Source organism: Montipora foliosa, chromosome 12 (assembly GCF_036669935.1).
Source record: "Montipora foliosa isolate CH-2021 chromosome 12, ASM3666993v2, whole genome shotgun sequence".
Taxonomy (NCBI): domain Eukaryota; kingdom Metazoa; phylum Cnidaria; class Anthozoa; order Scleractinia; family Acroporidae; genus Montipora; species Montipora foliosa.
This window is the reverse complement of record NC_090880.1, coordinates 3,920,712-3,930,800: the sequence shown is the minus strand read 5'-3', so window position 1 is coordinate 3,930,800 and position 10,089 is coordinate 3,920,712. Positions and strand designations below refer to the sequence as shown.

Genomic DNA, 10,089 nt, shown 5'->3' with positions numbered 1-10,089 from the left:
GTTTTCACAGGGCACCGTATACGTGACCTTCTAGAGCAAAATTCTCAACATGGCATCTATTAACATATGACCTTATCGATGGAAAAACTTCTGCTTTGTTATCAGGGATTTTGTTGCGAAATTATGTTCATGCGATTAGACATTTTTGTAAAGACAAGGGCGGCGGGGTGCCTCAATCCGATTGGACTAACATCAAGAAAGAGTAAGACGCGCCTACGAATCCCGCTGGGCAGTAGAAGGGGGTTGACACAGTGATATTCACGCCATTCAACGTTGATCCTGTACCGCCTGGTGTCATTGTGACACCAAGTTTTGCAAAGGTGAATGTCAAACAAGGGTTTTCGGAAGTTTGAAAAATTAAAATCCAATAAAGACAGAGGGCATTGTCAAAATACTCACAGATCATCCTTAGTAGTTACCCGTTAAGACGTAAAATTCTTCGAGAAATGCAAGAGGAAGCTATTTAGTTAATACTATTTTAAGCTCTCGTTCGTTTCCTCATAAACCTTATCTATGGAAGACATAGGTAGCTTTCGATACTTTCTAGCATTTGATACTTTGCTAAACATACATACATACATACATACATACAACCTTTATTTATACACGATGAAAATTTCAAAGCGACAAGCTTGTGAGGTCGTGTAAAAAATAAAATAAGAAAATAGTATGACAAAGTTGATTTTGCATTGGTACACAACGGATTCGGGTCTTACTCACTGTTCGAAATGAAATGAGAAGTCCAGTGTAGTCAAAGATTAAACAGACCAACCACTGTTTTCAAAGTCAAATGTTGCATTCATACCCGGCTAAAAACTCAATTTTGTGTGTTTAATGAACGTTCTTGTTTCTGCGTTCTAATTGGCGCATTTGTAATTTATGATAAGCTAACATTTCTGTTATTATTGTTATTTAAAAATCGTAACAGCTCCAACTGTTTTCCTATTGTTAGTGTGGTGAAAGCAAAGATAAACCACTTTAGATCAGCTGATAAACAAAAGCTGCTTGGCGCCATCCGGCCGTGTAAGATTCAAGGCCTATAAACCAATCAAGGTGTTCAGTCGCACCCAGCGTAAGAGTTTCTTTGATTTCTGACAATGGAGAAGATGGCCGACTAAAATTTTGCATGTCCTTCACAACTTAGACCAAGTTGTTGTTGTTTCTTATTATCAGGATTCGATGTGGATCCCAACGAATAACCAATGACCCAACCAAACATGTTATAAACTTCAATTCGGCGACTCACTATGTATTGTGATTTGCACTTTACTGTGTATTGCCCCTTCTTAGTAGCTGTGCCTTCATCTTTGTAACAGCTTTCTAACGTGGACTTAAAAATGTCTTAAAAACGACGTTAATAAGAGCTGATTAAATTCAGTTATTGAAAATTGGCCAAAGACCAGTCAGAGTTCGGCGGTCAGCTTGTCAACTAAAAAATTGTCTGTCAGACAGTCACCTTGCCACTGCAGCCGGCGGTCAGTGTTCGTTATTTACCAAAGCTTATTTAACTACCACACGTTTTGCGAAGTATTCAACGTTTGATATGCCTTAAAATTATACAAGTAAAAATCGATAATACAACGGTTTTTTAGTTCAAGAATCTTCATGAATTTGTTTCTAAAATACCGTCAATGATTAGCGCGACACTTTTTTACTTGTCCATAAATTTTACTTTTCTCATTCTTTTGCCCCAGCTAACAGTTTTTAATTGGTTCAACCGATATGATAAAGAAAAGGTTTTGACTTAGAACATTGAGCAGGGATACGTCGTACAAAGAATTGGAGTTATTGAAAATCGACTGGTGTATGTTGTGGGCAACCAAAAACATTTTACTATCCTGATGGGCTCTTCCTGTGCAATCCTGTCAGTCTAAAATTATTAGAAAAATTGTATAATTTGCCGAGGGCTGATAACCCTCATCAACAACTATTACAAAAACTAGAAGCAGAGAGAATTTACTGTATCAGGGAGGCGTTGTGACCGTACCTCGTAGGAGGGACTCGATGACGCACGGGGAGCCAAAGCCAACAGGACGCCCCCCCGGGCCGATTAGGCCACTGATACACCCTAAATACACCCTGAGGGTTGGTAACTGGAATGTACGGTCGCTCTACAGAAGTTCTAACATCGTACAGGTAGCAAGAGAGATGAAGAGGAAAGTTATCAATATCATGCGCATCAGTGAAACGCACTGCACGGGCCAAGGAAAAGTGCAACTTGCAGAAGGAGACACCATAATTTACTTTGGAAAAGATGATGACAACCACAGACAGGGAGTAGGTATATTGATGTCAAAAAGTGCAGTTGGAACTCTGATGGAGTGGACCCCTATCAGCGAAAGAATAATTCAAGCTAGGTATTATTCCAATTACTTAAAGCTTACAGTCATTCATGCATGTATACGCACCAACGGAAGATGCAGACGAACAAGATTGCAAGATGTGATAGATAGTTACTGGAGAAATGAATGCCAAGGTTGGATACAAAAACAGGGATTATGAAAGAATTATGAGAAAACACGGACTGGGGCTAAGGAATGATAACGGGGAAAGGCTTTGTGAAATATGTGATATGAATGAGCTAGTTATTACAGGAACACTATTCCCACATAAGCAAAATCCACAAAAGCAACATGGGTGTCGCCCGATAGAAGAACCAGGAATCATCAGATCGATCATATCCTTATCAGCAAACGGTTTAGGAATTCATTGAACGACACCAGAGTTTACAGGTCTGCAGATATTGGAAGTGATCATTAACTTGTGTGTACAAAAATTAAGCTCAGGTTGAAAAAGGCACCGAACTGAGAAAAGGCTGGATGTAGAGTGAAGTATAATAAGGCTAAGGTGGAAAATGGGCAGGTGCCTAAGACAATTAACGTAACCCTAAGCAATTGGTATGAGGCTCTAGAGAATGAAGAACCAGAAGTTGAAGAAGAGGAAGAAGTGGAGAGAGACATTCGGGTGATGAAGAAGGCACACACAGAAGCAGCAGAAACAGTATTGGGAAGACCTCAAAAGAAGAAAAAGCCATAGATCAGCAAGGAGTCATGGGACCTCATAGATCAAAGAGATGGCTTTATAATAATAAGAAGATCTTGAGTACACGCTCCGAAAGGGTTAAGAGAAAGCTTAGGGCAGAATATGTAAGGAAGGATAAGAAAGTGAAGAAGAGCATAAAGGTGGATAAAAGAAAATGGATAGACAATATTACAGGTCAGGCAGAGAAGGCTGCAAGAAAACAGAACATGAAGACTCTTTATGGGCTCACTAAGACATTACGCAATGAAAGACCAAGGCAAAGCACAGTAGTGTTAGACAAAAATGGAAATCTCCTAAGTGGAAAAGAAGAAGTGCAGTCAAGATGGACAGAGCCCACTTTAAAGAAGTGCTTAATAGAGAAGAACCAGAAAACTTAACCCGATAACTAGTGAAGAAGACTGTGGATTCGAGTTCAATGAAAACTGCAGTCAGTGAGCCAACGTTAGGTGAAGTTAAGGAAGCCATAGCCCCAGGGATTGACTCTATTACAGCTGAGTTGCTGAAAGCCAACGTAGAATTTTCAGCATAGAAAATACATCAATTGATGACAAAAATATGGAACCATGAAAGGATTCCTGAGGCTTGGAACAGGGACTTATTCTTAAACTGCCAAAAAAAAGGTAATCTTAAGGAATGCAAGAACTCAAGAGGGATAACGTTGCTGTCTGTAGTGGGGAAAATACTGGGCAGGATTATTATAGATCGAATAAGGAAGGGTGTTGACAGACGATTAAGGAAAGAACAAGCCGGTCATGGGAAAGGCATGGGAACAACAGACTGGGTTTTCATTCTACGAAATATCATCATTGAACAGGCAAATGAGTGGCGAGCTACCCAGTATTTGAACTTTATGGATAAAGCTTTTGATTCCATCCACAGAGAAAGTTTATGGGAGATAATTTATGGGGAGGTATGGAATTGCGGAGAAAATAGTGAAAATGGTCAAAGTGATTTATAATGGCTTCAAGTGTGCAGTGGTGGATGGGCGAGAGATAGGCAAATGGTTTGACATAAAAACTGACGTCAAGCAGGGATTCAATATGTCTGGATTCTTGCTTTTGATCATAATGGATTGGGTGATGAGAATTAAGAACAGTTGGAAATGGTGAGAGTGGCATAAGATGGAGGTTTACATCCAAACTTGATGATTTGGACTTTGTAGATGACATAGCTCTAATTTCCTCTACCTCAACTCTGATTGGAAGGTCGTGTTGCTAGCGCGCGGTCAAATTCAAATGGACCAATCAGAGTTGAGGGTGAAACCAGCTTGCGAGCGGCCGTTGTTGACTGCCTGGTCACAAGCCTCTGAGGAAAGCCGAAGAGGTGAATTTTCAGGGAAAGTTTTCATTCTTCACGAGTCTTTCGGCCGCCGAAACACACGTATTTGGAGTGAAATTTATTGAGCTTTATGGAACTGTTGTTTTTATTGCGATTCGGGACTTTCCTGTTGAGGAGAAAACGATTTGTGGAGTGAGGTCTGGCCAGCGATGGATGGAGTGGTCGGCCTTCCTATTATTTTAGTAACCGTTTCCGGATAACTTCACTAAACGTCGTCAGAATGGCTCTAAACTCGGCACAAGAGACAAATTCGTCACACATTTAAGGAGGAAAACTTTATTTCAAATGAGATCGTTATTTACACAATTTTTTTACGATCGGTGATTTTCCCATACAATTCTCTATATACACAAGCTGTCGCATACACCACGTATTTTCAGCTTGGGGAGCCTGTGGTTAAAATAGAGTTTTCGGTCCTATGCTTCTGTTACAAAGTGGTATATTTTTTAGATCACCCATCCAGATACTAACCCCGCCGGACCCCTAGGGATTAACTTCAGTAAACTGTCAGATGCTCAGAGGGCAGGGAACTTGAAAATGATCAACATGTCAGCCTAGAAGCCAATGTTTTCAGTCGATTCCCATTTATTTTCTTCAATCTTTCTAGGTGTAGTACTTTGCTGTTAACCACATGTCTTCTTAGAGGGCTATTTACCTAAGACTTCTACCATGGCACTACAATGATATACAATACCAAAACAATATCGTGTACTATTAGAGCTACATATGACGCAAAAACAACTTGAATCTCCTTAGAAGACAATTGACAATATGGAATAAAGCGTTGTGTTACTGCACTACCACACGTACGCAATGCGTGCCTATTTTTTCTAAAAATGACAGGAATTTTTTCTTTCTGGCAAATGATTAATAGGCTGGTAGCCAGGTTTTTAACCTCAGAAAAAGATCTATTTCATCGTATGAACGTGTGAGCCAAAGGGCCTCTGCTGGCACGACTTCTGGGTGACACCTTAAATGGTCTTAATGACCCCCGACTTGAAAAAATTGCCTGGAACGCTGCAATTCAATACTACCCAACTCAGTCCCTTCTGTTTTTAGTAACACGTACCCCAGGCAACCCAGTATACGCTCATGGAGCGTCTAGTTTCTCATAAAGTGCATCCTCTTAGCTAGCCAGATTAGTAAATTGGAAACTTATGGGCTGGCTTCAGTCACCTCTTTCTTCAAGCATTTTATCAAGCTCATTGTTGACTGCAACAATTGCATCTTAGGTGTTGATTGACAGGTTTGACGTTAGGGTCATTGGAAAGTTTATGCTCAAAATCAGTAACCTTCCCTATCCCTTTGAAAATATCATCATATTCCTTTAACAAGGAGGCTAGCTTATTCTTATAGGAATCTCGTTTGACACACTTGAATTCAGTGAAAATTTGTAACTTAAAACTAGAAGCTGACTGAAATCGATACACTACAGTGACGATCCCCAAAAATCTTCGACGTACATGCTTTCGATCGCAGTGTACACTTGACAGCTCCACAACTTCACTATGACGTGCGCAGTAGACACAAAAATGCTAACCTTTGGCTTAGTGATTATCTGAAGCATAGTGTTTAGGCCTCAGGTTCCCCTCCCCCCCCCCCCACTCCTCACCCCCTACACCCCACCCTCGAAATATCAAGCCGTCCAAGCATTGAAAGCACACACTAATTCAGCGTTCATACGAACGCGGTTTTCACATCCATACGGTTTCACGACTTCGAAACCGCGTCAAAATCGATGCGGTTTGGAAATGTTTACACGGATCAGTTTTCCCCAGAAAATCGAAGTACAAAGCGAGCGCTGCACTACGTGCTAAATTCACCATTTTGAATCGAACAATGCAAATATCCGCCAAAATAGTAACCGTATTCAACTCGATGCGGTTTTCGCTGTTTACACGACAGATGAAAGCGTATCGTTCTCAAAACACTCCACTTTTGGCAGCGTTTTCAAATTGACCCGGTTTCGGCAACGGTCTCGATCAGAAGGCGTAACCGCATCAAAAACGATGCGGTTACAAATACTACAAATGAAATCCCGTTCATGTAAACGCTGCCTAAGTAGACGAAACACCTGAAATCTTCAAGGCGATTTACAGAAGTTTACATTGAAGGGAAAATAAAAATGTCATTCTGGAATCACATAATTTAAAAAAGCTCTGATATTACGGCAACACAGTGAAAACATGGTTCTCATAGCTACCGACTACAGATAAAATTGCGGTCTTAGCCTTGTCAAAGGGAAAAGCGTTTTGGATATAACATGATCTGATAACTGGCAACTTATAGAAAAGAAACTTACGGTTTGCGGAGCGTCGAACAATTCCTGAAACAAGACGACCGAACGTAACAGTTAAATTTAAACAGATTTTTCAGTCATCGAAGTGAAACCAGGAGATTAAAACAGAGTAAATTTCCGACACTTTTTATCGCCAAAAAGCATTAATATTTATGACTCGCCAAGAGTGTTTATTCACGCTTTGAACACGAAACGGCTCATAGAGGAGACACACGTCAACAGCTTACGACTGAAGTATCCTTGTGTAAAGCTTTACACAAACAGTGTAAGTCTAAGATCGAAACTTGGTTAAGATATTTGATACAATATTGCGAATTTAAGGACGAAGATTTTTGGTTAAGCAAGTACGGAATTCGACTTTGTTTTTCTTTGCAGATAAATAAACAAATAAAACATACAGGTGCACGATTCCCTTGTACTACGGCGGTCGGTTTAAATTACTCTTATTCGTGTCTCCCAAGAGCTGTCACCAGATGAATACACACTTTCGGCGTTTAGAAAGACTGCCTTTGAAAAAAGCGCAAATTGTGAAAATGTGCCGGAAAATCTGGGACTTGACGACAAATTAATTTACAACTTCTAGACGTCAAATCAACATTGGAAAAGAGCTGTCATTGATTGATGAATTCCGATTGATTTTTATTGGTCCTTTTCAGTACGATAATCCCGTAGTTCTGCCAAATATCACAAGGGGATTTAATTTCCCGGGGGAAAATATCGAAGATCGAGGATCGAGAACGAAATTCCCAAGATTGCATTAATTCTGACACCAAACCTGAGCTAGAAACTACGAAAAGTTTTGGTTCTGCATAAGAGCATGAGCTCAATGCCCGAAAAAACATTGTGTGGCCCCAGAGGTTCACACGATGAGTAGCGCTAGCCGGCGGATAAATCACTATCCATTGGATAAGTTATAGTGAAATCCAAACGACATTGATTTATCCGGTGGATAGCGCTATCCATCTTTCGAATAACTGGGATCTGGATGTTACTGGCTCTTTAGTTTCATCGATACGAAAATTATGTCAAGTTCGTTCAATTCATGTGTCCTGATAGAGGAAGGAAATTAGATAAACAAAACGAAGGTGATATTTTGGGAAGTAAGTTGATGAAATCTCTTTTTTTTTTCTGCGGAATCTCTTTTTTGAATCCACCCTTCCAACATAATTTTGTCTGCAATGCCGACCTGCAGTGATTCGTCCTTACAAGAAACAAAGGCATTCGTAGATAATGAAAGCTGGCTTAAAACGTAACATCGATTAGCGTCACCTAACAAATAGGGCAAATAGCTGGGGAAATTCGACAAAAGGCAAAAGTTTCCGAGAATTCAAAAGACTTACTTCACAGGCTGAAACTTAGCTACGAATATTGAGGGCTTAAACTTTGTTTAGTATGCAACTTGAGAGAACTTAACTTCTGCCGACATTAGTTATCAGGGATGTATTGTTGTGGATATTTGAGACAACAGATATAGAAATTTGTCTTTACCTTTTAAGTTTGACCTTCAAAATCTGGTTTCGGTATCGAAGAACCTTGAAATGATACTGTGAGCATTTCCAAGTCGTAAACTCGAGAGCAAGGTATTAAAGGCGAATGATATCGGAGATTGGCATAACCTTAAAACTATAGAATTTCAAGTCTGAATAAACATATTTTAAAACCACAAGACACGGGGAAAACTGCTTCATCGTCGTAAAAATGACAAAAATGTTAACACAGCGGTTCAAAATTGACTATTCACTTTAAGAGTTATTACTTCATTCGAATATTAAAAATGGGATCAATTTGCGCTGCATTGGATATCATAAGCAAGGAAAGTGCTTTAGTTTGCATGTTTTGCTGTCTGGGCATTACTCTTTCAGCTCTTAGTTATAAGCCAATCAAATGAAAGCATTTATCAGATGATCTGCTTCATGCGTCTGCAACATGCCCAGCCACGAGCTTTTATCCTTGCATGACACTGATGAATGAGGATATCAAATATAGCACAATTCACACATTTACTCCCTATGGACTCTCTATTATAGGTCTTTCGTTTCTAGAAAGCACTGCTCGTGAACGAGGAATTTCAAAATGTCACCAGCAGTAACGAACTAAGATATAGTTAGTCGACTAGGATGACCGATAAATTGCTAGAAAAGCTACTAGCAAGCGTACTGAAGTGCTGAAGTTACTAAAGTATCACCATGAATTGTGAACTTCGTCCAAATATCAGAGTTCCTATTTCGTGGTGAAAATGCCCTGTGCAAGACAATTTCAAGTTTCGTGAGATACTGCAGGAGGGTTTGTCTAATGCGACTATGACGTATCAAGCCATAAAAATGACTTTTAGTCGCCAATTTAACAGACATCCTGCAGACTGCAGTCTTTCCTCGTTGCATGCAAAATCCATTTACGATCTCTCGTGATCATCGATTATCACGGTTTGCGTTCGCGGTTTTCAAACATTTGCAACATGACATTGAGTTCCCATCCGTTATTTACCGCAGTGAAAAAACTCTCGGAACAAAGAAAAAGCTGCAATAAGGCGTCGCCCTTGAAGTGAATAAACACTTGCAATGTAAACTTATATAAAGGGAAAAATGATGTGAAAATAAGTGAGAACTTTTCGGACAGTGAAAGGTTTCCTTCATGAAAGCAATAGTACTGCCTTTAGTTCCGAAGTTGTGCAATAATATCACTTTTAATGTGAACTTTCATCGTTCTTTTTTTAGAAATGTGCATTGCATTTAAGACCACAGCTATTTCGAAATCTAACTTTTAAATGCAATGCAATATTTGGAGAGTTTTTTTCTTGGGGAAAATATTATTACAAAGACTCGCTTCTATCATGTTGCGATGATTTGTCCAAGGAATTTCGCCTTTAAAATGATTAAGATGATTTAAGATGACGCATAGTATATTACTGAGGAAACTTGAAACTCATCCATGTTGGATGTTTAATTTCCTGGCTTCTCTCGTATTCAATATTACTATTTCATTCAGCGGCTGGTCTCGAACCTTTGTTTCAAATTAATTCGTTGCCTGATAAAATTTCGACCCTTAACTGAAGTAAAAACGTTCTTAGGTGTGAAAGGAGGTCGAACGTCGAATTAAGATTGTGGAAAATAAATGAAGGTTTCAGTTTGAAAATACAAATCCTTAACACAGTCCCGCAAAATCATGCATAATTTAAGCAGTTAGACATGAGATGAGGCTCACGCAAAAACTGGAAAAGCACTACTGATGAAGATGAGTTCGTAAACCAACAAAATCTTAGCAGTCACACACCTTTATGAGTCAGTAGCTGATTTACGTGCTTTCGTCTTTGCAGGAGAAGGATGATGTGATAAGGGAAAAAATTGTCGCGACTTGCCGCTTCCACTGTCCTCGATAATATTGGGATGTGAGTACTGTACTTTCAATTTTAA

The 10,089-nt window shown here is 39.5% G+C and overlaps 2 protein-coding genes across 3 annotated transcripts in view; one reads left to right on the top strand and one right to left on the bottom strand.

The window, feature by feature from the left end:
* LOC137979761 (uncharacterized) overlaps nucleotides 1-10,089 on the bottom strand; it is a 27,225-nt gene extending 17,136 nt beyond the window's left edge. Inside the window, exon 1 of one of the 2 annotated variants that reach the window (XM_068827109.1) lies at nucleotides 9,950-10,089. The gene's annotated coding sequence lies outside the window, so the exon portion shown is untranslated. Of the gene's footprint in view, nucleotides 1-6,682; nucleotides 6,703-9,949 lie in introns of those variants that run through there. The other variant, XM_068827110.1, reaches the window with a different exon arrangement.
* LOC137980571 (uncharacterized) lies at nucleotides 2,149-3,036 on the top strand. Its single transcript, XM_068828030.1, has 2 exons — nucleotides 2,149-2,476; nucleotides 2,912-3,036. The coding sequence occupies exons 1-2, from the start codon at nucleotides 2,149-2,151 to the stop codon at nucleotides 3,034-3,036; spliced, it is 453 nt and encodes a 150-aa protein (XP_068684131.1).

Excerpts from the sequence above, each read along its gene's own strand:
- LOC137980571 (XM_068828030.1), top strand. The coding sequence starts at position 2,149 with ATGAAGAGGAAAGTTATCAATATCATGCGCATCAGTGAAACGCACTGC. Across the intron at positions 2,477-2,911 it reads CTGGAGAAATGAATGCCAAG|AGAATGAAGAACCAGAAGTT; the intron begins GTTGGATACAAA and ends ATGAGGCTCTAG.